The sequence below is a fragment of the Rissa tridactyla genome, chromosome 4 (assembly GCF_028500815.1).
Source record: "Rissa tridactyla isolate bRisTri1 chromosome 4, bRisTri1.patW.cur.20221130, whole genome shotgun sequence".
NCBI lineage: Eukaryota > Metazoa > Chordata > Aves > Charadriiformes > Laridae > Rissa > Rissa tridactyla.
Genome location: NC_071469.1, coordinates 41930361 through 41956759, shown reverse-complemented (window position 1 = coordinate 41956759; position 26399 = coordinate 41930361). Strand labels below are relative to the sequence as shown.

At 43.8% G+C, this 26399-nt stretch overlaps 2 protein-coding genes across 2 annotated transcripts in view; both read left to right on the top strand.

Moving 5' to 3' along the window:
* The first annotated feature begins 4069 nt into the window (after window positions 1–4069).
* Window positions 4070–11576, top strand: SYNJ2BP (synaptojanin 2 binding protein). The gene is made up of 4 exons (XM_054201080.1): window positions 4070–4263; window positions 8232–8368; window positions 9898–9993; window positions 10978–11576. The coding sequence occupies exons 1-4, from the start codon at window positions 4194–4196 to the stop codon at window positions 11116–11118; spliced, it is 444 nt and encodes a 147-aa protein (XP_054057055.1). The 5' UTR covers window positions 4070–4193; the 3' UTR covers window positions 11119–11576.
* Window positions 11577–11815: 239 nt separating this feature from the next.
* The window catches only part of LOC128909419 (deubiquitinase DESI2-like), an 87000-nt gene continuing 72416 nt past the window's right edge, over window positions 11816–26399 (top strand). The window contains exon 1 of the mRNA XM_054201070.1: window positions 11816–12591. Within this exon, the coding sequence (XP_054057045.1) occupies window positions 12388–12591 (204 nt within the window). The 5' untranslated portion in view covers window positions 11816–12387. The remainder of the gene's footprint in view (window positions 12592–26399) is intronic.

Genomic DNA, 26399 nt, shown 5'->3' with positions numbered 1-26399 from the left:
TTGCTCTTGCAGTCTTCATTTAATTCACATCTGTGCCACGCAGGCAGGCAAGAAATGGGTATTGCAGTGAGATACAGGTGTCTGTGGGATAAGCCCTTCCACCTGTTTCCAGAGAGTGGCCCTGCGGGAGGGAGGGGGATCACAGGGAACAGGGTCTTCATTTTGTGAGACAGTAGAGAAGTATTTTCCAGATCACGCCAGTAAGCATTACATTTCCGAACCATCAGATAGATATACGTCAAGAGTATAGTGACACCAAACCTGATGTTTCACAAGAAAAATTGTCTTTCTTTTCTGGAAAATTTCCAGTGCCTTGACTGTTGGGTTCTTCTAGAGAAGTGCTATGTATTTTATTGTTGGTAAGAAGAGCTGTATATGAGGTTGCACAAGTTAACTGGATCTCTAAAATATTTGGAACTATTCTGTGAGTCTTCCCCCCCCTGAACTCCTGCAATATTTGATAGATGTTTTATCTAGCTATCTTGGAGGCTTTCTCTTGGTTTACTATGTCGTTGCTTCTTAAGCTATTACTGAATGTGTCCTTGCAGCTCTATGGAGTGCCACACAGAAGCATTGTATTTTTCATTTTTTAACAGGAGATAAAATGTGCCGAACTTACAGAAAAGCACAAGGGATGCGGAAACACCATTCAATAAGTGGTTTATTTTTTATTATTATACCAGTGACTAGATCTTTCAACCAGATCAGCATAACGAGGAGTCTGTAGTCCAGATTTACAGTTAAAACTTTATTTTAAAGGACTAGTGTTTCTGGATGAGGGCTCTAATGTTCTGGTCTGCTACCAAAAGAATTACTTGTGTTTGGAAAGCCAAGACCGTATTTTTAGCAAACATTCTGTGAAGGCAGGGTAAGTACCCTAATACTTGCAACATTTCAGAAGAAAAATGTTGGTGATTCCACAAATGATGATGGTAAACTCTTGTAGCCTCCCAAGTATGACATTTATGGTTTTAGAATACACATGTTCCTGTACCCTTTTTAAAAAAAAAAAAATGATTGTGTTCTGCATCCAAAAAGGACTGGTTACATTAGGATTGGATGTGAAATACAAAGGATGTGATTCACAGTTCTTCAGGGCTTTTTGTCTAAAGCAAATGGGTCCTTAAATTGTTATCTATATTTCTCTGGGGAAATGAGGTAACAGGTTGTTTGTTCAGCAGGCTACACTTGTTACCTTGATGCAACATGGATAGTCTTGATTAGATGAAGAAAAATTAATCCTGCATTTATGTCAAAAGATGAGATAACTGCCCCTTGACTAACACCCCAAATTTATTCCTGACAACCAGAGACCTGTTTTTTTTTGAGGGGGATGTGGGTGATACATTTTTTTCCTCAGAGAAATAACAGTCTTAATTCAGGTGTGAGAAGCAAGGGATATGTGACAAGCAAGGGGGGGTGTGGATTAGGTGAAAGATGGGAGATAAAAGTAACACAAGCGCTACACCCAGCACCTTCCAGCTAGCTATGCCTAGTTTGTAAGTACTGTCAGACTTTTCTATTTTGCTTTTTAAATACATCAACATCAGTGGCGCAAGTCTCAGGGCGCCACCTTGATGGCCTGCTGTTGCTGATGTATAGTATACTATAAGTGGCTGAGTATAGATCTACGTTGAGACTGGAGAGACACTTAACAGTCATAGTGTTCTTATTTTCAGGCATGCATACTGAAGAGACAGAAAGCACAATTTAGGCTAGAAAGATTACTTGCAAATGCAGTTTTGGAAGAGACAGAGCCATAAACTGCTGTCATTTCCATTTTTCTCTGTGCTTAAAGATTGATCTGAAACACCATGACTGTTAATTGGTAGGAGGCTTTTCAGCAAGCTTTGGACAGGAGTATTTCTGTATGCTTTTCTTCTATTTCTGCTTAGGCCATATGAGCAAGAAAAACATGTATTCCAACAAACCTAGTCTATGTTTTGTAAAATGTCTGACTCCCCTTGCTGAGGTTTTGTCCTTGACGATAGTGTTGTTTATGATTTCACTATAGTGATGAATAACTTGATGTTTCTCGTGGTTTGTTAGAAATGTCCCACTATTCCTGTTGTGGTATGAAGGCGCAAGTCTAAATTCAGTCCTAATCTTTCTGGTTCCCTGCCTCTCCCCCCCCCCCCCCCCCCCCCCCCCCCCCCCGCTTTTTTTTTTCCCCTCCTAGTTTTAATTGTCTTTTTCAACATTTTAAATGGATGTGAGAACTTGGCTAATGTATAAGTCAGTTGAACATGGAAGAGGCAGCCTGCAAATGCTGCTGTACCATCCCCCAAGAGATCTTGGTCAGTCCAGTATGTGAAATGGTGCTAGAGGGAAGTGTCTGACTGTGAAGACCCATGAAATGGTTTGTGCCAGAGCAGCAAGGTATGTTGTCTTAGGTAGCTGTTAATATGTGGTGGGTGAAGCCTGGAGCTGCCTAGGAGTAAGTAAAAATGATTTACCCATGTTTCTTGTTTGACACATCTTCCTGGCTAAACAAGATTTAAAAAAAACCTCTGATTATTACAGTTAGATCAAGATAAAATTGTTTTTGTCTTAAGCCAAGACTGTAAACTCTAAAATACATTAAAACTGGTGCTAAGGAACAGTATGTATCTTCAAGGGGTGTGCCAAGTATGGTATTAGTAAAGCCTGAATTTGGAGGAAAAAATAGTTGATGGCCATTGTACAAGTTTTGCTTTCCAGTGTTCTTAACCATTGGCAAAAATTAAGTATAGATATTGAGGACAACATAACTGGAAAACTGGACTGAAACAGGTATGACCGCTGGGCTTAATGGTTTAAGAAGTCCTCCTGTGACAGAGAACTCATGGTTTTGCTTGTCATTGCAGGTGTAATTGGGCCTTGAATGCCTGTCTCCCACCTGTGAGGCAGGTGTTCTAACACTCAGTTGAGGGCTAAGCATTACTGTTGTAGCATTAAGGCATGTGGCACACTCTTCCTCTAATCCAGAGATCCAGCATGCAGGCTGCCTCCTCCTATTGACGTCAGGAATCCAAAAGTGCAGATAATCCTGGAATGAATGCAGTCAAAAATATTTGTTACCTGTACTGCAATACCAAACAAACACATTGGTAGTGTAACGCTGAACACCAGAGCACCTGGTCCTTTTTTTCATCAGAAAGGTTCCTGCAGTACGTTGACATGCATGTCCCAACAGTGCCAAGCAGTTAGGTGATTAAATTGCATCAGGCCATGTTCATTGTTCCCTGTTGTCATTGTCTGTATTGTGACACCTGTAGCACAAGGATAAAGTTTAATGAGGAAACAAATAGGGATAAATTTTCCCTTGCTACTTTTTCCTGATAATGTATTGGTTCGAGAACTCCCTGAGGTACAGGAGTCCCGGGTTCAAGTGGCCCCTCTCTTAGAAAGTTGAACTCCTTTGCTTTTTATTGCGAGGTAATTATCTGTTCTGCAGAGTTTTGAGGAAATTTCCCAAATCCTCAAACTGAACACCTTCTGCAGGATGTAGTTAAGTATTTATTGTTCCCAGTGGTGGTCGGCATGGCGGTTCCATGTGCTATTTGTGGTTCTGAGTCTAAGGCAGTGGTACTGTATTCATCGTAGCATAACCAGGAGCTGGCATGGATGCTCTCTGACACCTGCCTGCATCTGGCTTTTGCTTCTGCCCATCGCTGTCTGATCTGATTTTCAGCTTGCTGTGTGGCCAGTTAAAAGGGCTGGCAGCGGGTCACATATCTGCATATTTCTCTGCTACGTCCACCCTAGAAAAATATCACCTGCGCTTTAACCTTCATGAGAAACCCACCTGCAGGCTGAGGAGTAACGCAGGGCCAGGGCAAGGATGCTTCGCGGGGGCAGGGAAGGTGCCCGTGGGCAGGAGGACGCATCGCAGGCGGCGTAAGGGGACTAGAGGGAGCGGCCCCATCCCGCGGGCTGAGTCCGGTGCCCGCAGCCCGAAGGACGCGCCGCTCTCCGGACGCGAACCGGTGCCACCGGCTGCGAGGGCCAGGCCCCGCGGGCAGAGGCCGGTGCTGGGCCTCGGCGCTCCTCCCCGGGCGCGGCCTCGCCCGCCGCCCGCAGGCCCGCTGGCAGCGGAGCCCCGTCCCCGGCCGGCCGCGGACTACAACTCCCAGCGCTCCGCGGCGCGGCCCTCCGGCGGCGGCCAAGGAAAGCGGCTGCCCCGAGAGCCGACTTCACCTTCAGGCCGCAGCATGAACGGCAGCGTGGCGGGCGGCGGTGGCTTTTCCGAGGAGGTCATCAGCCTCACCCGCAGACCCTCAGGTAAGGCGAGGGCGGCCGCCCCTCGCCGGGCCCTCGGCGCCTCCCGCGCCGGGGCAGCCGCCCCGAGGCCTGCGCGGCCCCCGGCGGGGCGGGGAGGCCGGAGCGGTGGCGGGGGCTGGCCGGGGGTGGGGGGGGGGTCTTACCGGCCGTGGGGCGGCAGCGGCAGGGTCCCGGCGCTAAGGACGGTGGCCGCTGCTGGGCTGTGGCCGCAGCGGCCTCTCCAGCCGCGGTGGGCCCGTGGAAACGCCCGGTGGCGGGTGCGCTGCTGCGGGGGGAAGCCTGTGACCTGCGTGGGAGAGAGGGAGCGGGGTCACGGTCCGTGTTTCGGGTGGAACAACTCGCGTCTGGTTTTCCCCGGGAGCTGCCGTCACCGCTGCAGCTCCCGTTGCTTTCGAGTGAGGCGGCAGGTGCCCAGCACTCAGCCGGGTTGGATACCCCAAAATTAAGGGGGCGTTTTGAAAAAACACGACTGTGCCCTGTACTGTCAGCTTCGTGTTAACTGTTCGGGGTAGGGTTAGAGAGGGTTTCGTGGTAGTGAGGGAGAGGAGCCCAGGCTGGAAGGGAGAGGGAGCGGGGCAGTTGGTGGGACACATTTTTGGCTTTGCTTTTCCTGTCACAGCAGCAGCATGTGTCATCATGGAAGCCTGCGGATGCCCAGCCGCCCTCATATTTTTACAGGATTTACGATGCCATTCAAATTGCGCTTCCAGAAGCGTGGCACGTTAGCACCAAACATAGGGCTCTGGAGCAAAATCCTGGCTCCAAAGAACCACAGGTTTCAGGGAGGTTTTGGAACGAGAGCTGTACTTTGGTGCGCAAGGCCTTCTCTTTAATTAAAACGAGCGTGAAAGAAAACGTGGCAGCCCTTCTGTCTGCACAACTGCTGGGTGTGGCTGCTGGCTGGCCTTGGCTCCGTGGGCCCACCAAGGACCCGCAGCACCCACATGGTTGGTGTAAGTGCCACTTTCCTTTCTCCAGGGTGAAGGTAGTTGTCCTGCAGGGCTGGGGTTGGCCCTGGCCCCTCCAGGCCAGTGATTGCAACCCAAAGGGTCAGCCCAGCGGGCAGCCCTCTGCCTCCCCGGCTCACCGGAGCAGACACTGGTCTGGAAGCTGCGTAGCCCTGCCTGCATGGTCACAAGCTCAAGCTAATGAAGCCACGCTTGTCAGGGAAAACTATTTGCTAAATGAAGCTGGCTCTGATGGGAAAGCTGTATCCATACAGAAGCTAAAATCCTGCGGGAGGTGGAAGGGGATGTTGAAGGGTAGAGTTGAGAAGTCTTGAAGGTGGACACGGTAATTCACATCTGATTACCACAAGCAGGGTTTGTCCCATCATTAAGATGGGCTGTGTGTTTTCAGAGTTAAGTTTCTAACTATGTCACTTGATTTGAAGGTCCTAAAGCCCCCTATGACCTTATGTATTTACCATGTGAATCATTATTCATTTCTGTGGAAGGAACAAAATGGTGTTATCTGTAAAGCAGAGTATAATCCTATAATCTCTCTAATCGGAGTTTTGACTGCAACTTTTAAAAATAGGTCTGATGCTAAACATCTCTAGCAAAAGTTTGCTGAGGAGGTGAATGAATTTACAGTGGCAAAACTGTGCGTATGTCTCTCTCTCAAATTTCCTGATGAAGTACTGGGCTGAAAAGTGTCAGAAAAATCTGGTTTTATGGAAAACTAAATAACTTCTTCACTTCAATTTGCAGTATTTTTCAATCTCTTTTCCTAATCCTGCCAATCATGATGGTTTTTAATGTCTTTTTGAGGGACTTTTTAAGTTTCAGCAGTGTAAATGAGGCATAGGGAGGTCTGCAGCCTCAGGGAGGGCCAGGAGTTTAGCCCGGAGCCTGCTTTTAAAGCTCTGCCATTCCACTTCTGGTCCCTTGTAGACAAGGCATTTAGTGCCATGTGCGCTCTCTTCTTCCCCTTGCTCCTTTTCTCCCGGTTGTGCTGTGTCTCTTTCTATGGCCTCGTGAGCTGGAAGGGGAGGATAGCAGAGAGCTCAAGGAATGATAGGAAGATATTTTTAGCCAGAGTGGAAGTTTAAGTGCTGGAAAGGAATGACACAGTGAAAAAGCCCTGTGAATACTTAACTTGGTCTAGCACGAATTGCTGCCTTTTTGTGTCACAAAGATCTGCTCCTATCTCATGTTGCCTCTGCTGTTGAAAGCTGTGACTTTTGATTATTTTTCAAATCGTGGGTGAAAACTACTATATATCTATAGGGATTTTTATGTATGTGAGAGAGAATCAAAGTACTCTGGAACTCTTATTCCTTCTTTATGGCTTTTTAATAAATGTTGATTAAACCCTATACTTTCTGTAGTATTGATTCCCCCTGTTCCCAGGTTATTGGCTTTATGGCAAATGATTTTTAGTTTTGTGGGGCTTTTTTATTTGTTAATTCCCATTGAAGGGTGTGTAATTGTGCATAACTGTCCCTTCTTGAAATAGGTATTAATCTGGATGAAATGTCAGTGTTTCTTCAGTCTGCTGCTGCTTCCATTTTCCTCTCGTTTGTCTGAAGCTGCCAGAAAGAAAAGGGGGGGAAAAAAAAAGGTGCGGCAAGATTGCTGTTAATATTTCTTTACTTCCCAGCTGTGGATGCACACCTAAAATAGCGTGACTCATCTTGTATGTCCTTTGATCTGCTATGACTGATTTAAAATGCTGCTTCCCAGCAGGCAGAAGGTGGTTTTACTTTCATTTGCAACTCTCCCTCTCAAAGTTTCTAGTCCCAACTTTGAGAGAAAGTAAGAAAGAAAGAGAAAATAAATAAATCAGCCTGGCTGAACATGGGGAGAATTTGCCTTCAGCTGTTCTTGACAATAGGTTTTGGATGACTGGTTTATGTCAGAAAAAGAAGTGTTGTGGGTTTTTTTTCCCTCCATTTACTTTGGTTCTATATTTCTGTTGTTTTTTTTTTTTCTTGACTTTTCTTTCTTTTTTCATTGCAAGCCTCTTGTTAGCGAATATTTCCCATCCTTTGTCGTGCATTATTATTTACAGAGAAACTTAGCTGCATGTGCAATGGGAAATTGGCTCTTATAACCTGTGGTTTTCCAGATTTTGAATTCAATTTGTTCTTATGGATTTCAGTGAAACAAGAAGTCTTAATCTTTAACTGCACTTTAATCCAGCAGCTAGTTCCAGCTAGAGATCTGTAATCGAGGCTTACTTTGAAGAACAATACAAAACATAATAAAAAATGTTCTGTTTAATGTATATGTATTCCTTTTTGTTTTGTTTTAAATCCCAGAACTTTGTCTCTATTTCCTGTTGTGTTTTGAATTCCCAAAACAGAACAAAGTGATTACATACAATTTAAAGTAGCTGCATCTCAGCTAATCTTATTCTTGGAGGCCAAGGATGCCAGTTCCAGCTCCTTAGATGTGGAAGGGGAGCATTCTGAGCTCTAGGTGCCCACGAGCTGGTAGCACGGCTCCTCTTGCCTGTTTCCTCATCTGTAGACAGGGTCTAAAGCTCCTTGCCTTTCCTAACTCTGTTTCTCAGCTCATGAAATGCTAGTCAAGCATGATTTCTTGTTGCTCAAAGGTAATGATTTAGTATAGCCTCCTGTGAAATGCAGAATGCTTTCTTTCTCTTTCATCCTGTGCCGAAGAGGCATATTCCTGCTGAGGGCTGAATTGGCATCTCAGAAACAATGGCATGTCCCTCAGTATTCCCCAACACCCACCTGAGAACAGCTCATGGATGCTTTATGGAATGACGCATCTGGGCCCTCAGGCATTCGGGGTCTCTCCTCTGCTTTCAAGACCAGTTTCGTGAGAATAACTTCTCTAGACAGTGATGGTTGGAAAGTATGATGCAGATTTGTGTGTTGTGAGTTTTAGTATGGTGGAGAAAACAGGATGACATGGTAGGGTACAGTCCCCAACAACAGCAAGAATGTCTGAAGCTTTGAGCTTTTCCTCATCAGCTTTCTCTTTGGCTTACCTTAGGGCTGGGCTTCAACATTGTTGGTGGGACAGATCAGCAGTACATTTCCAATGACAGCAGCATCTATGTCAGCCGGATCAAAAAGGATGGGGCAGCTTACCTTGATGGCCGATTACAAGAAGGAGATAAAATTTTAGCGGTAAGCCCTTTCTTCTGTCGCCCCGTGTGTTCCTGAAATGCTATGATCAGTAATGTGATATGAGATGCAAGTTTGCCATCGCAGTGCACAGAGAGGAAGGATGTGGTGAATGCAATTAGATGATGCTGAGCAAACTCCATGGAGGAGCTATCTGGGGGGTCTGGGGAGAGCTTTGAGCACTAGGGAGATGAGTGCCTCTACACATGGACTCATCTCTTCTGCCTTCTTGATTTGCCTCAGAAGCACTCCATGGTACTGTGTTTGTATTTCCTCTGTGACTTGCCTCACTAAGGTTTTAGAATCCATCAGACCTTCTCTTGCTCACAATGAATCGTCATTTACACGTGTGTAAATAAAGGTCTTCCACCTCTAAGTTTCCATTTTTTGACAGGTAATCTGTGATTATTGATCCTTTCGCTTAGGGGGATTTTTAGGCTATAAGACTTCCTGGCCATAAGACTTCATTTCAGCTCATCAGGAATAATACAGGTGGCTTCTCCTTTTAGAAAAATGTTTTCAAGTGACTGAGGTTCAGTCCCGCTGGTTCTTCAGACAGCTGGCAATCATATGAGACAATATGCTTTACAAAGTGATGAGTGAAGAAGTAGCCTCTCCTAGTGTGATACGTGATCTTTCAATACTCCTTAATTTTATTTTGTACTTGCTTATTATGTTCCACATATAATCTTTTTAGCCTCTATAGAGTGCTTTGCACTAGTTGGAGCCTATTATTGATCCAGAAAATTATATGAAGATAAATGGAGAGTATTGTCCTATCTTTTCTTGACAGTTTAATGTTTATGTGCTTGTGTTTGAGGAGTCTAAATATCAAGAGAAAGGAGGCACTGGATGTGATCCCAGAGGATACAATTAGGGGTAACAGGGATGAAGAAGAGAAATCAGGTTGAATATCATCAGTTAGTGAATGAAATAAAGTAGGTTATAAAACCTTCTGCCATGAGATATTATTTTAAATTAAGAAAAATGCTAACACATTCAAGCGGATGCCAATATGTATGTAAGTCTTTTGTTTGTTTGTTTTTTGTTATATCAATATGCTTTTAAATGTATGTTTACAACAGTCTTTCAAACAGAAGGGTTTCAAAGGTAGACCAGTAGAGGGAACAATGTGGGAAAGAGACTCATAATAATTTTGCTGTAGCTGCTCTTTGACTTTCATTAGCTGTCAGAATTACACCTTTGATTTGTTTCCAGTAAAGCAACAGCATAAGAAGCTGCTATTGACACAACTGTCATCTTATATTCTGATTTTGCTTCTAGGTAGTTTTTTTTTTTAGTACCTCTGTGTTTTGGCTTGGAGTTCCTCATGTTACCTCTCAACATATAAAAATACATCTGTAATATGAATGGATGAATATGGATCTTGCTGATTATATTATCATGCTCCAAATGCAGAATTTTGTGAAAGAGGAAGATTTTTATCTCCTGTCCTTCCTGTGTTAGCCTGCATCATTAAAAATTTGCTTTTTGCCCTTCAGCAACTTGTTCTCCTTTTCCTTTTTTGCTAGGTCAATGGCAGAGACTTGAAGGATTTGCGGCACAAGGATGCGGTGGAACTGTTCAGGAATGCAGGCTATGACGTGTCTCTGAAAATTCAGCGCAGGGTATGTTTAACCTGTTCCTTAGGGTTACTTCTCGCTCAGTTTAGGCTGGTTTCTATGATGGATAGCTCTCTATTTCATGAGGTAGAAGGATTTTGTTAGAACTATGGCCTTCTCTAGTCCACCACAGCTGTAATCATCCATGCATTACTTGTTTGTAACAGTATCAGTGAAGAGGTGAGTTTGGAGAAGTGTTTGTTTTGCTGGACTTCGGTGTGTTTTCTCACGGATCTCCTTTCTGAGAGGCAAAGGTTTGTCTGTGAAGACGGAATCTCAAGTTCTCCAGTTTTGTTTCGGAGGCCAAAATCTTACCGGAGACAAAACTCCCCTGTTGTTTCAGAGGTCATCACTCATGTTAGTGTTGAGGTGTGCGTGCAGCCCGCCACAAAGGAACAAATGTGGGCTGCTATGGTTTGAATATACTGGTGCCATTTTGGATATAGAAAGAGAGGAATCCTTAATCCACTGTTGTAACTTGAACATCCCTGGCTAGCACTGAAGTCGACAAAGGAAATACTGATCAGCCTGTGGCATGCTGGTGGGAGAGGTGTGTTGAGGCCCCTATTTTACTCCCTTAGTAAAGGAGTAAATCTTCTGGACCAGTGTACAGGGCAGGTAAGAAAAACGGAGAGAATTAGTGACACCCTTTTCCTGGTAAAGACACTAGGAAATGGTGTGGTGGGAAGTGCACCAAGGGATGCCCTGGGTATGTGTGTGTCACTGCTTCTGCTGTATGAGACATACCCTGTTCCAGCTGTTAGAGTCCTAGTTCACAATGTGTCAGAGAAACGTGAGGGTGCCTGGTAGTGACTAGGTACCCTGCAGTAAAGCTCAGTCCATTCAAAGCCATTCTAACCCTCCCATGTGTGGAGTGTACGCCTGGGGAAACCATCTTGCACATCCTTACAGAACCACCTGGTCCTGACATAGAACTGGGGGGCTCTCCTGTAGTGGGCTCTGACACAAATACTTTTTTTTTCCTTGTAGCTGCAGCCACAAAATGGCCCTGTGGGTCATCGAGACGATGGAGAATCAGGTGGGCTTCCTCTAGCAGCCTTTCTTGTGCCAGGCCTGGCGCTTGCTGCGGCAGCGGTCTGGATCTTGCTGAGGTATCGACAGCGGATGTGAAGAGTTCACGTTTTGGATTTCACTGCGTATTTTACACAGCTATGATGTAATTTAAAGAGAGAATCAACGATCTTATCACAGACTGATGTCAAAAAGGATCATTGCCTACCGTAAAGCTGCTGATGATGTTCTTTATATATTGATTTTTTTGCAGGGTGGATGGAAGCAGAGAAGAAGAGGGGAAGGGAGATGACTGTGTTCATGTATAAAGTGGGATAGCTGTTTTTTTGACTATCTGAGGAGGTTTTGCCACCCTTCTCTATTTTGCACCATGAACTTTCAAACACACTCATCTATTCCACGTTTTAAGATGGGACTTTTGGATAAAGGGGGTGGGGGTTGGGGTGGTTTTAAATCAAAAACATTTACTAGAGGCTTTGCCTTGTTTCCGCCGAATTGGTCTTGAAACTAATCATCCCTGTCTGAACCATGAATAAAGAGAAGCAATGTGGAGGGTATATTATTTTTTCCATTGAATTTTTGTTGGTTGTTGCTAAATAAATGCCTTAAGAAAAATGTATAAAATCTAATCTGTGGTTTCACAGATAAAATCATCAGTGTAGCTGCTGATTTAATAGTAATATGCAGTATCGGTGAGCTATTCTGCCAGTTCTGGAAAGACAGAAGATGGCCTGCTGCTAGAAAGAGACTTTGATTGTCAGAATTCTCGGGTCAGAGTTGTAAGGGAAATCTTTCCACAAAATGCTAGCATACCGGAGAGATGCGGGCAGACAATTGAATCACAAGGATAAGCAATGGCAAGAGATTTGGGCATGCTGAAGTTGCAGAAGAGTCTTTAAATTAGTAATGAAGCAATAGTCCCTCCATCTGTCAAGTGGGTTGAAGTCTGCATCTCTCAGGTTAAAGGTCTGGTTTGGGGTTATTTTTTGCATGGGGAGTACATAGATAAAATTTTTCTGTAGCAGCTAACTTGCTTCTTGCAGTCAGAAAATCTTAGGAAGATTGAAAGGGAGAAGCGGAGAGCAGGCTGGGATCATCCTGTCTGTTGCTCGTTTGTGAAGACTGATGTGATATTCAGGAGATAGACTGGCAGGTGTAAGCCAGGGTAAGGCTTAGCGAGTAATACCAAAGGAAGAGACCCTTGCTCTGGAAAGCATGTTGCTGAATTTACCTGCAGGGTCTCATCTCCTCACTGTGATTTCAATGGTTTTAAATGCCCCAGCTGACATGAGCTCTGTGGGGTAAGACTTGTTTCTATTGTCTTCAAGAAATCAATGTATTTTGTTGTTTTTGTAAAAGAAAAGCCAAATGCATGGTCTGGTCTGTATGATGCCAAAAAAAAAAAAAAGAAATCACATATGCAATATATGTTTTCAAACAAAGGAAAACTGGTGTGTTGGTGCTTTACTTATCTCTATTCTTTATTATTCTAGCAGGACATTGCTGCTGTATTTGAAATTATTGTGTGTTTGTGCAGGGCTATATTCCTGCCATCTGCTGGAGATAGAAATGGTATGTTGTTGTACGTGACATTCCCAAATCACTGCAGAGTTTCAGAGCAACTAGACCATATGAAATCTTGCTTTGGCCTATAAACTACTCTAGTCTAAGGGGAAGAGGGAACAGGAGGAATATCACTCAATGTTCTTAGGAGGCTTTGGGAAAAGACTTGAGGTTTGGTGAATGTATATTGGTGTTGGACGGCCTGGGCCGATGCGTATAGTGACTTGCCTTGGCCTGCAAACCAGTTATGGTTGATACGAGAAGGGCTGCTGTTGGGACAGCTCTTTGCAGATGCAGCATGAACCATCTTGCTTGTCTGTGACCTGCTCTGAATATTTGGCTGTGGTGTGGTGTGTGCTCCACGTGGAGCACGTGCGTGTATTTAGACAGGTGATTAGAAGTTAATGCTGTATCACAGCCATCAGAAGAAAGATGCAGGCAGTAAGAAAAAGGTCTGTCTGGGACAAACCTCCTGTTAGCTCTTCCCTGAGTCGAGTGTCTGTGAGAGGGAGTGTGTGGAACACAGGCTAGGAGGATGAGGATTTGTGGGAGTGGTTAGTTTTACTCATTTCCCATTGAAGTAAGCAGAGAACGCAAAGCCTTTGGGTTTTTTTGTTTGGTTTGGTTTTTTTACCTTTCAGCTTTGGGATTTTGATACTGTTCAGACATGATTGCCATCTGTGTTGCAGGCAGTTTATTACAGGGGGAGGGTTATATCCAATGCCCAGATAATTGATGTGGCTTACGGAGCAAGAAAAGGCTTTTCTGGTGCATAGTGTTCCTTTGGATTTCTTTTCACAATTGCTGAATAATTTTAATACCACAGCATTAACTCAGTGGCTTTTCCAGAAGTCTCAATAGTAGTTTTTACTCAGAATTTAAACTTTCCAGTCTAACCCTCAGGAGCACCTTTATGTGTCTGTGGCCTTCAAACCAGTGCCTGAGGAGCACCAAACAATCTCTTTTCCAATCCCCAGCCACCCCTTGTCCTATTTATTGACAAAGTCCTTGGGGAAAAGTACAGCTCGGCCCGAACCTCTCCTGTGAGATGTGGCTTATGTTACTTTCTTTAAGCAGCTGTGCTGTCTCACCTAAACTTTGTGTGTTTTCCAAAGTCTTTTCCACCATGTGATTTCTGTAGCCTTGAGTTTCATCTTTGCACTTAATGCTCTATATACATTTTCTGTCATTGTGGAAGAAGTGAATTAAAAGAACATCTAATGAGGACAGTTTGTAAATGCAAGCGATCAGAGAGAGTTTTAGCTTTCGTTACAACTCAGATCTCTGGGTTTTGAAAGAAAGATAAGCTGAAATCTTGAAGACAAACATAAAAAGCATCCTAACTGTAATTTATATGTTTGGGGTTTTTTTTAAGACTTAATTTGCCAGTAATACTGAGGGCAGTTGAAACTCTTAAATCCCCATGTTTCTCTCCTATTCTCATCTGTTCCCTCAGCCTTATTGTGAACTTACTGACCAGCTGAAGCCTGGATTTTCATATTCATAGTTTAAAGACAAATCCATCTAGTTTGACTCCTGTGTATTCTGGGCATTTGTGTCTCACAGAGTCTCCTGAATTGTATGTGCTAATAATATGTATTTGACTTGGACGTAACAGTGAGAGAGAGCAGCCAGACTTCCTCTGAAGATAGGAAGATGCACTACTTCTGGCACTTTTTAATTAAAACAAACTAGAAAGGAGTGTGTGGGAGGGAAAGGTGCCTTGCTTTCGGTTTGCCTTTAGGTTCCAACAACTGGTTTGTTAGGTTGTTCTGTGCTAGATTAAAGAGGCCTCTAATAACTGATAGTCCCTCCCTGTGAAGGGATTTGTGTGTTGTAATTGTGTTATGCCTCATGTTATTTTTAAGAAATGAAGCCAGCTGAGCCCTTTAAGGTTCTCAGTGTAAGACACTTTCTCTCTTGGAGTAGTTTCTGTGGCTTTCTCCACCTTTTCCAGTGTTTCTGTATTGCTTTGTAAAATCCAGACACCCCAACCACGTGTGGAATCTCAGTATTGAGCATGCCAATGCCATATACTAGGGGTTTTCCATATCATTTTTATCTGCAAACCATAAAATTTTTTTTGGTGAAGATACAGATATGTGCAAAGCAAATTTAAGCCAAGTCCTAAGAGCTGGCTTTCCTTAAATAGCTTTTACAAATCTCTTAGAAGTTGTATACAGCTTTCCCCTTCTTCATTTGCTAACCCACAGAATAAACACCATTGCCATGTGAGAGGTAGATTCTCTTAGTTCCAGTTTGTAGATCATAGTGTGACACTAGAAACGAGCATTAAGTACCTGTGTGTTCTGGCTTCTAAATCCTCATCCATACCCAGATGTGACCTGCATGGTATGGGTGAAGGTGTCTGACTTCGTGTTTTGTGGAGTGACTGCATCTCCTATTTGAATTGGCTGCGCACACTGACAGGCCAAATAACTCTCTCTCTGCCTTGTCTGCTGCATTATTTACCAGTCCACTATCTTTAGTAGGACTGGTTTTGTCTTCTGCCAGATCATTGGTGAAAATACCAAATGGAGTTTGGTACAGAGGAAGCTTCCCTCTGCGGTTGTGGTTTTTCAGTAACTGTTGGTATCCCATGATTGTTGGATTCTTTCTATGATGGATGCATTTTGATAGTGTATAGCATTAATTTCTTAAAAATACATGTATCAGCATGTTGCATAGTACTAAGTAGATTACATCTGAATGGTCAGTAAACTTCATCTGTTCTGTTGCAGGCAGAAGCTGATACAAGGGTGATAATCAGGCCAGGTGAGCTTTATGAGCCAGTCTCCCTCCCCTCCTCTTTCCTGATTTAGTGATGTAGGTTTTACCTTTGGAAGTCATTTTCCTCTGCTTAGGTTGAAGAGCAGATAATTTACTAATGGGACAGTGTCCCCCAGGCTGGGGGCCAAGGAAGGGGTTATGTGGAGAAGTCTGAAGGAGGGCCTTAACTATACCCTTGTCCTCAGGGTTTTCTTCAAGACTAGCTTTAGGCAGACTCATGCCTCATCCCTCCTGCCATGCTTGGTACGTGTCCTCTCTGGAGCTCTGCTCTGTCTCTCCACATGTGCAGCTGAGGGGGACTCCAGGCCTTTCAAAGCTTCCTTAAAGAAAGATCCATGTACAATGAGAACATACGCTGGTTTAAATGAAGAGCAATGTTGTGCAGACTCAAAATGGCTTTGCTTGTCAAACTTGAAAGCTTTTGTCCTTGCTGCTTCAGCTGTAACTGATTGCAGGCAAACTTCACTGTAGAGCGAGCTGTGTCTCTCTTACCTGGCTGCCAAAACCACCTTTCCTAGACTGGCACTCTTAGTAAAGAGTAACTGTGCTAAGCATGCAGGGTAATTATTCAAAGTGGCTTGTGAATGATTGGAGATCATTCACCAAGCTTTCACGTTTGTGTTTGTGTCCAAGTCTTCTAGCCACGTTTCCCTTCAGTAAAGTTCCTTTCCCTCCCATCCCTCTTCACCACCTCTCAGCAGCCTAGCATTTGTGCCTGCCTTGCATTTTTTGCCATGACGTAAAAGCAATTGTCATAGAAAAATTGCTGCTTTTGCTCTCTGTCAGCAGATACTGATATTTGTTAATTCAACTGTGTCCCCTTAGTTGCTCTGAACTAGCTATCAGGCTTGCTGTTACTTTTTTCTTTTCTTTTCTTTTCTTTTCTCTTCCCTTTGAAAATTAATGTTGGCACTTAGTTCTGCGACTGCTCTCGTTCTGGCTGGCTTGTCAAGTGTTGGAGGACAAGTCACCAGAACATCAAGCAGGAGCGTGTTCTCCTCTGAGACAGTGGAGGCTGTAGAGTTAGGGCAGTAAGAGACTCTGATCAGATCTGAACTGAGCCCAAAAAAGCCCTAAGAGTTTCACTGTGTGATTACGTGGACACTAGACGCTTTTGCGGAGTATCAGTATTTTAAGCAGGATGGCCCAGTCTCTACAGCAATAAAAGCTGTGTTCCAGTTTTGGGAATGCCTCTGAAGCTCTGTGTTGGTGTCATGAGAACTCCCAGTTCCAGGCTTGCCATTTTTGCTCTTACGATGTCTCTCTCTCACCTTTCCAAGTTTCTGGTCATGGTGGTGCTGGGAGAATAGATGTTTCCAGTTGTTAGAGCGTGGCAGTCCATGCTAGACCTGTACCCCATCTCGTGGGTTGGGTGGGCAGGATAGGCAGATCTTAGGGCTCACCAGCTAGACAACTATGTATCCGCTACTTGGGAAAGTGCAGCAGAATTGCAGTTTATGCGAAGCATGTCATTCTTCTGCTGGGACTGAGTATTTCCAGAGAAAGAGAGAAAGTTTAGCAAAGGCAAGCAGAGTTTTGGAAAGACAGCTGTACTTGTGCTTGGGAGCAGGGTTGTCTATATATCCATGGCTAACAACATCTCTGGGAAAAATTTTTGGGAGAAGCTTAGAGTGGATGAGGAAAGAAGGGCTGAAGAAAACCTGTCTGTTCTTATTCATAGGGAGCGTGTGAGGGAAGTGTGCTCCTAAAGAAAGGAAATGAGATTTAAAAGCAACGAGGGCTGAACCTGATTCAGTAGGACTGCTTGGGCTGGGGGAAGTCGGGGAACACAGCTGGCGGTGGCTGATTTAAATGCAACATTTTCTAGGAATGGAGAAGGAGCAATGTAAGGTGTATAAGCCGTGCTATTTTTTCATCTTTGACACAGCCACCTGCTTCAGCTACTTCAGTCTAACTAGTAATAAACACGAACCATTAGAGCTGCTCTGGATGTTAATAACATTCATCCAAATAGACTCGAAGCTCTGTTTCACTGAATTATTTAAAATTCAGAGTTCATAGATAGTTTTCAAGGTAGATTGCTGACATTAATTGAAGGACATCAAGCTGTTAAATGGGAAATAGTCTAAGTTAGATAGTTCTGTGGTTATTTAACATGTATTAGTGCAGGAAAATGCTTGGGTTCTTAAAGACGTTTTTTAAATCTAGAATGATTGAGGTACTAGCAATCTGGTGTTACAAGTTGTTAGCACGGGCGTTCCCAGGTGGAACTGGAGACTCTGTATGAAAGAAATTACTCACTTAAGTGGTGAAATATTTGCTGTCTCACTTAGGTACATAGGCTGTATGGGAGCCAAAATGCAACACATGAAATAGTGGGTTCACAGTTATCCCAAATGGTCTTTTGCATTCATTGCTTCTCACCATGTTTTAGTAAACTTCTAAATCACAGAAACAATAAAGCATGGAAGGAAAGGGGATACAAGAATTGTAATATTTAGGGCTTCTTTCACTTCCTTCTTTCTAAATATAACAAGCATAGTCCAAAGTTGGGAAATGCAGTTCAAAATTTTAATTTTAAAAGGTGAGTAGTAATCCATGATTGTGTGGATTTTTTTCTTCTTTCGTTGTGTAAATAATACTCTTCAGAAGGGTTTCTAGTGAATTTAGAGAAGACTTTATGCAGCTCAGCTTATGCTCTTTCACAGACTGTTGTCAGCTGGTGCACAAAAAGGGATGCTAGTCACGCACTCTAATGGCAAAGATAATACCTTCAGCTGTAAAGAGCTCTTACACAAGGGAAGTATTCACATATTCTTGGCTTTGCCATGTTGGGGGCGCATGGGAAAGGAGCACAAATCAGGTAGGAAGTAAGGCCAGAAAAGGTCGTGCAGAAGCAGGGTGGGTATCAGCTTACCCACACATACCAGTGTCAGTATCTGACACATGGCAGAGATGCAGTCTGCCTGGCATGGCTGTCCCCCTCTGCACAGGGAACTTCGCTGCAGAAACCAAGCTCCTCGGCCCCTTTGTCCAAGTCCCTGCTCAGAAGCAGGGGCTTCTGAGTCCCAGCCGGGGCGTCACACGCCACGGGGCTGAATTGCAGCAAGAGTGCCGCAAACAGCCAGTTTGTTTGCCAGCCCAGCACTTCAAGATCATCGTTCTGCAAAGAAATTTCAGTCTGAAGTCCTTTCTCTTAATTTGCTTGAATTTTTCCCTAGCAGTGCTACCAGCTTTGCCAGTTAACTATAAACCACTGAGGAAGTGTTGCATAGACATTGTCAGGGAATCTGATCAAACTGTTACCTTTCTTCTAATGGCAATTAAAAGGGAGTATTTTAATCTGTACCAAAATTATACAGCACAGTGGTTTATGAGCTCAGAGGGTGAAACAGGACTTCAGATGTTCTTGTGTGAGCATTTAGACATGCTGGGATGAGGAGGAAAAAGTCTCCCCATTCCGTATTCAAGTTCTCCCTGCTTGGCAAGCTTTAATTAATTTCTCCTTGAACTGCTGGTATGTCCCATTTTGGCTATTGAATTTGTTCGTAGTGTATAAGTACTTCCAAAAATCCTAAACAGGGATGATGTAAGAGCACTGATCAGATGAATGAGAACATGCGGTTCTGAAGCCGTGGTATGAAGCTGGAAAACAAAACTAAACACAATCCATCATACGGACTTCTGTGGCTGCGGTTAAAAAAAAAAAAGCGTGGTTGAAATGCTGCTTCAGGGAAATCCCTGTACTCTGCTACTGCTGTCTATAAGGGGTATTTTAAGTGTTGGCATCAGAATGTGTACGGTGGTGTTCAAGGTGAACACCGCAGTATGGAGATGTGGGCTGGATGTGAAAGACACTGATTATAAAAGATCAGCTGGAGAGGGAGAAGGGTTTGGGCAACCTGGAGGACTGAACGTTTGTTGCTGAAGGATGAGGTCAGGGTCACCTTGTGGCACTGTTTGAGTGTGCCTCGGTCAATGTCTTGTGAGTATCTGTGCTGATTCTTTGAGAAGCAGACCCCACTTTATAAAAACGCAGTCTTATTTTTTGCATAAAGCCAACATGCCCTTGATTTTAAAGTGGTTAAAGGGATTTGCTCTCAGCAGCACCAACTGACTGAAATAGGCTCTGACAGTCGTGATATTTAACATTTTAGAGGTGAGATCGTAGGCTGTCCTTTAATAAGGCCAACCATTTCTGATTCAGAGCTTAACAACAGGGGTTACAGAGGATGAACATGTTGCGTTGAGAAAAGAAAAGTAACGTTAGGCCAGCGTTCCCACCACCCATCTCACAGAATCACAGAGTGGTCGGGATTAGAAGGGACCTCTGGAGACCATCTAGTCCAACCCCACGCCAGAGCAGGGTCACCTAGAGCAGGTTGCGCAGGAACGCGTCCAGGCGGGTTTTGAATGTCTCCAGAGACAGAGACTCCACCACCTCTCTGGGCAGCCTGTTCCAGTGCTCTGCCACCCTCAGAGTAAAGAAGTTCCTCCTCCTGTTAAGATGGAACTTCCTGTGTTCAAGTTTGTGCCCATTACCTCTTGTCCTGTCGCTGGGCACCACTGAAAAGAGCCTGGACCCATCCTCCTAACACCCAGCCTTTAAGTATTTATAAGCATTGATAAGATCCCCCCTCAGTCATCTTTTTTCCAGACTGAAGAGACCCAAATCCCTCAGCCTCTCTTCATAAGAGAGGTGGTCCAGTGGGGGTGGCAGTGGCAGGGTGGGAGGAGAAGGGGGATGGCAGAGAGTTGTCTCTCTTGCTTGTCAAATGCTCATATATTTTAAGAGCACCAGACTGGAAACTGTTCTCTAAAACTTTGCTTTGCTATGGCCTTCTAGTGATTATTTCCGTGCCTGAAATGCATTGCTTTTTTGCTGGCCCGTCAGCAAAAAATGTGTGACCTTTCTTCAAAGTTTTCTGCCCGTCACCAGCTCCTCCATGCACTGGAGGGACACAAGAACTTTTTCAAGCCTGAAATGGAAACCACAAACTTGAGGCTAAATACAGGCCTATGCTTTTTCTCTGAATTTAACTTTATTATGTTAATCAGATGATAGACAACTTGAGAGAGAAAAGTGTTCTTTTCCCTGTGGGGAAGAGATGTCTGTTTGCCCTTACTGAAAGGGAGAGAGGTAATTATCACCTGTGGGACAGGGGTGGGTTAGCAGGAGGGAAATCCGAGTGTGCCCCAAAGCTGTCCTCTTGAGATTCGGATTCAGAGATTAATTCAAATTGCTTGACTTGCCTTTTAAAGGTATTCTGTACATCTCCCATATGGATTAAATCTAAGGTTTGAAAGTAGGATGCTTATTTTGTGAAACTACCAGTAATGGCGTATTTCTGTCATGTAACAATTTCCCTGGTAAATTCTTTCTGATGCATAGTGTTTTGTGTGGTTTAGCCCCCATGCTGTTCATGAGGGCACCCGATATACTTTCTCTACCTGAACATATTTTTAAGTGTGTAGTAGAGCAGGAATGAAAAAAATGAAGTAACGCTGTGTACACACAGAATGACCCACCTATACAATCGCTGCCTGTTGAAGATGTAATTACTGAGCGTTAGTGATTCGTTAGCAGTTCTCAATTCATTGGTTTCCAAGATGGCAATATCAAATCAGTGCGGTGTTCTTGATTATGATCACTGGCTCATCTAAATACATGTGTTGACGGTTGTTGTTTTATGGAGAAGGGTCAGACAAATGTTCCTGCAAGTTGGGAAGCATGAATGCTAAGAAGAAATGTGGTGCAAAGAAAATGAAGGATTAATGCAAATGACATGTTGTCGCAGATGGTGAAAGAGTTGAATCAGACTCGGATGTGCTAATAGCTGTTATTGATGAAGGAACTCTGTCTCAAACAGTTGTTAGTATGGTTTAAGCTTATCATTTGTGGGCCTGTGTGTTTATCCCCAGGCTTTAACAACACAGACTGTTCAAGAGCTGACGGTCATAGCTACTTGTACACAGCTGCTTGCACACATGGCTGCATGGAGAAGGTCTCCAGCAGGATGATCTGTGCCAGAATCAGTGACTGGCTGTATTGCTTTCCCTTGGCTAAGAGGATACATGTCGATTATTGAAATAATCTTAAAAGAGCACGAAGAGGGCAGAAGAATGGAGAGCTCTAATATTATACCCAACACATCTTCAGCTTTGCAAACCAAAGTGAGTGGCACATTAGAAGTGTCTAGTTATACACATCAGGAGGAAAATCTGCCCATCTGTTGAAGAGAGGGGATGGTGTTCTTGCCTTTCACTTCTTTCACTGTCTAAACTGCAGTTCCCCTCTTCTAAAAGAGGCTGCATTGATTGTGCTTCTTTCAGGATGATAATAATGAACTTTTCATAGGAGGGACAACTCCAAACTAGGGAACTGGGTCCAAACATCATACAAATTCAAATAGACATAGCTGGACCAAGTGTTTGTTCAGGGTGAAGACTTTGAAAAACTTACATCTAAGTGGACAGTGCCACAGGTCTCTAAGCAATAATTCATAGGCACCGACTATACTCTAGGACTCCAATCTTTATCCAAATCCCTGCTGTTTTTTTGATTTGCAGAGCTTCCATTGAAGTCCTGTCCTGTCTCTGAATGGAAGGGACCTTCACGCAGATAACTTTGTCTCTAGTAAGCTGTTGCAAAAGGTGCCTCAGGTGCTTATAGGAGCTCAGGGAAAGGCACAGCAGCCCTGCAGCAAAGAACATCAGCTCCCAAGTGCAATGAGAAATTTGCTTTTCTATGTAATGGTATTGCTTGGATACTGTTATTGTATTGCTTGTCTTCTCTTCCAGTTCACTAGCCTGTATTTTAAACAAAATACATCCAAGGGTTGAAAGTTGATGGATCCTGCTGTTGACCTTCTGTCATTGAGGAAAATTGTTTGTCTATTCCCATTTTTCTGCCCTCAATCATAGATCACAGTGGTCAAATTGTACTTCTTGCAGCTCAAACAATAATTATTCATTACTGCGCCATGAGGAGCATTGATAGATGCCTTCCGAAAATAGAAGATGGTCCCTAGTTCTCTCCTGCTAACTGTTCTATTGATACAAACTAAGGATTCCAATAGAGGATGCTTTTTCTTTGCACCGTAATCCTGCAGGGGTGTCTTTAGGATTCTGCTTTCTAGGAGGTATTCAGCTGATTTATTAAGAAGGCGAGCAAGGTCTAACTCGCCCAGATTACCATCTGAGCCTTTTAAAATCAGGTAAAACTTGTTTTCCAGTTCTCTGGAAGAGACGCTGTTCTTAATAAGGCTGCATGTTTTTACTGTGTATCTAGTCACTTGAAGTTCAACATCTAGGCCTCATCCTTTGCTGCTCGTCGTCCAAATCTCTTTGGGTTGTTTCTGCTAAAGAAATTGATGGTAGAATTTGGAATCTTTGATGTTACCTTCCAATTTACAAAAATATTCAAGGTCCTTTTCTCATCTACTACAGCAGGTAGCGTCTGTGCTCTCTCCTTGTCTCTTTCAAGGAGATATCCAGATCTCACCCCAAAACTCCCTTGCTGAATTGTTCTCTGAAGCCAGGTTCTGCTTGTTCTGTCAGATTTCCTTGCTTTTTTGTCCTACTCTGTGCTGTTTCCTGTGGTGTTTCTCCAGGCTCCTCTCTTGCTCTCCTGCAACTGTGTACGCACAGCCCTTTACCAAAAGTAATGTACACCTTAGCCCCTCTTATAGAGTCCCTGGGCAGCCCCAGAAGTATTAGGCTCTTAACTTTATTGTCAAGCTTCAAGTCAGCTAAACTTCCACACATGGAGATATGCTCTGGGATGCTGATGTGACTGGCAATGTGTCATTGAATGCAAAGGTTGTTCCAAAGAGAAAGCTCCAGTCCCGCCTCCTGCAGGTGAGCTCTAGGGATAGGCTCTTAGTTGCATCACTCCTCCATGAACTTCAGTATTTCCTCTTCTCTCGCCACTCAAATTTACCAGGAGGAAATGTTTCTTTCTGCTCACAGTTCTCTAGATTCCTCTTTGTGCCTTTTTGGAACATCATCCAGTGTTTTCTACACTCCTGTCCTCTGGAGCAGATGCTGATCTTAAGAGATAGTATGATTTTTGGTTGAGATGCCAAAGGAAAGCTGCACTAACTCACTGTTGTTTTTGCTGATGTTTTGCAGGTCAGAAGAGAGCCAAGCCAAAAGGCTCCCTCTGGAAGGCATCATGTTTCTTTTTAAGGGCCTCTTCTGGGCAGCTGTCAGTGCTCAGCTCATTGAAAAGTCACTGGCTGGGTTTTTGTGACTCCCACAAGCTCTGAAATTGAATAGCAGTCAAAGCCAGCCCTTTACAGATGGCAGCACACAGAAAGATTCAGGAAGGAATGAACTAATAATATTCCAGTGAAGTAAGTGGAATAGTTCCCAACAGGTAGTGCTTTGTCTTCTGGGACAATTTAATAAAGCTGTAGTGACCCTGTAGCGTTGAGGGAGTAATACATGCATCCCTTAGAGGTAGTTATCTTATTTCTGTGGGGAACCAAATAATTAGCGGTGTTCTAACAGCTCCTTTCCATTTCCACTTGTTCCAGTCTTGTGTCTTGTTCAGAATTGGAGATCACTTAAGAATATTGGCAGATAAGGTTCTTTTATCCACAAAATGCCCTCTCCTTTCCTTGCCTTTATCTTTCCCTCTTTCAAACATCAACAGTTACAGCAACAGTTTGCCTACAACCAACAGGAAGGTTGGAGGCAAATAAGCAGCTGGCAGTCTTCCTAATAGGCAGAAACACAGGCTGGAGTCTCTCCGGAGTTCAGCAGCGCAGTGGTGGAATCACGGTAGCATTGCTAACAGTAGCACAGAGCGCATTTCGAGCTCGCAGGGTAGCTGGATTTAATGAGGTGAGATATTGCTCATGCTAAACCTTCTACCAGAGCTGAACAACACAATGCATACAAATGCAGAAAACATGGTCTAAGGTTTTAAAATGGCTTTCCTTATTTGTTTATTTATTTGTTTATTTATTTTCCAGAACAAAACGGTAAAGGATGGTCTGGGTTGCAAAACTAGGACTGAAAGAGCTGCTTAGTTGCTGATTCTGGATTACTTCAAGAAGAAAAAAAGAGGGACAACATGGTTGCCTCTTTTATCTAGCTTTAATGCAATGTCCTTCTTTTAGCCTAGCAAGTTTTACAAAACTGAGAGAGAGTGAGAGGGGAAAAAAAGTAGGTTTGACAACTATGGAGTTAGACACTTGTTTTCCAGGGTTTGATTTCCAATATACTTGTATCTAATCCCTCTTGCTCTTGGTGTCTTTTGTTGTAACCTTATTTTGCAGACTGTTTTTCTGACTTATCTATATTATGCTTCATTCTTTTTTTTTTTTTTTGTCTGCTGAGAGTTTCCTTAGCTCTGTTCCCAGTTATAGAACAAAAAAAGATAATTTACAATGGCTATGCCAATAAGCTGAAAATGTTTGGTAACTGTTACCTATATTTAGCCCCAGATTTAAATTGTGCAGATTTACCAGGTCTAATGGGACAAATTTATTCTTCATGTGATTGAAAGGCATTGAAAGGCTGAATATGTCCTTAGTTATCTGTGAATGGAGGTGAATACTCCAAATTTCAGATCTCAGTCCTACTTTCCTGAACTTTAAAGAAGTTTTGATTGGAGTTGTAATCCAAATGCCATAGCTTGGCTTTATCTGCCTCCTGGTTTGAAATGAACCCAGAGTTGAAACACCCTCCACGCTTCAGGGTGGTTCAAATTTGAATTTCAAGGATGGGGAGGATCAGGAGGGATGGAGGAGGGAAGACAGTAGGGTTCCCTAGTTACTAGTAATGTTTTAATTAACTAGAGCTACTTGAGTTTGATAATCTGAGTTCCTCTTTAGAATATTGCTGTCTATTAGGAGATACCTACACTGGAAGTGCTTCCTTCTCGTAGCATCACAGTTGAGTGAGAGCCATTTTATCCCATCATTATTAATCGAACTTAAACCAGGAGTGATAGTCTTTGAAGGCTATCACTTCTGGCTGACAACTGCTTCATCTCCATTTTCATGCACTCAGCTTTATGTTTATAAGCATCCCCTGCAAAGGTACAGCTTAAATGTATGGACTTCTGCAAGCCTGTACTATATATGGACTACCTACAAAATCCATTTGTCTGAGAACTATTCAAAAGTCAATGTTGGGATGTGCAAGGTACGAGAGTGTGTGTCCGTGTCTGAGTTTGGTGACAAACCTTTGATTAAATCCTAAAATACCTCCCAGGTTGCAGCTATAACCACGACTGTTGTAAGCAGTAGTGGGTGAGGCCAGCTCAGCATGTGTCAAGTTTTATGGTGGCACGTGTGAACAAAACAGCTCTTCTACAGTCACAACTATTTTTGGTGCTGGGGCATCCCAGAATACTGCAGCTGCTGCTGCCTGCGCTGAGATGCTAGCTTTACTTTGGCCCCTGTTAGCTTCTGCTTCTGCTCCTGTTCCTGGGATCTCTTATTCCTCCCCTGTGATGGAGTGGCCGTGCAATGACAATCCTGTGTGTGACGCCTACTGCCCCTGTGTTTTGGTACCCAGCCATCTAGAAGCAGAGCAAAAGCAATTGGAGCCTTTACAGCGCTCTGGGGTTGGAAGGGCAGAGGAAGTGGAGACGGGGGCTGTCTGGACCCGTGTGCCAGTGAAATTTTACTGAACAGACTTTCTGCAGTGCTCAGAGCAAGCTGTCACCATGCTCCAGGTTTTCAGGACATGGAAAGGAATTACAGTCTTTACGAGCTCATCTAAAAGGTGTAGTAGCACTGTTCACTTACAGCCTGTGAGTCAAAGCCTCACGGGAAGCATGTTTGCCGTTTGGGGATCAGTAGAGGCACTGACAGGGATCATTTCTATGTAGCAGCATGCACATGGTAATGCTGTCTGTGTTGCACGACAGAGGGGCTGCTGCCCAGTGTAGGGTCTATACTGTCCAGCCCTCCAGAATGATGGCCACATCCAGCCTTTGCTACTGTCTATAAACAGCGTGGTGAGTTCAGCTAGGCTAAGCAGGCATCAGCCAGTGGGCACATGCTGAAAACTGCAAGAAAGCCCAGTAGCAGGGAGAATAAGGGCAT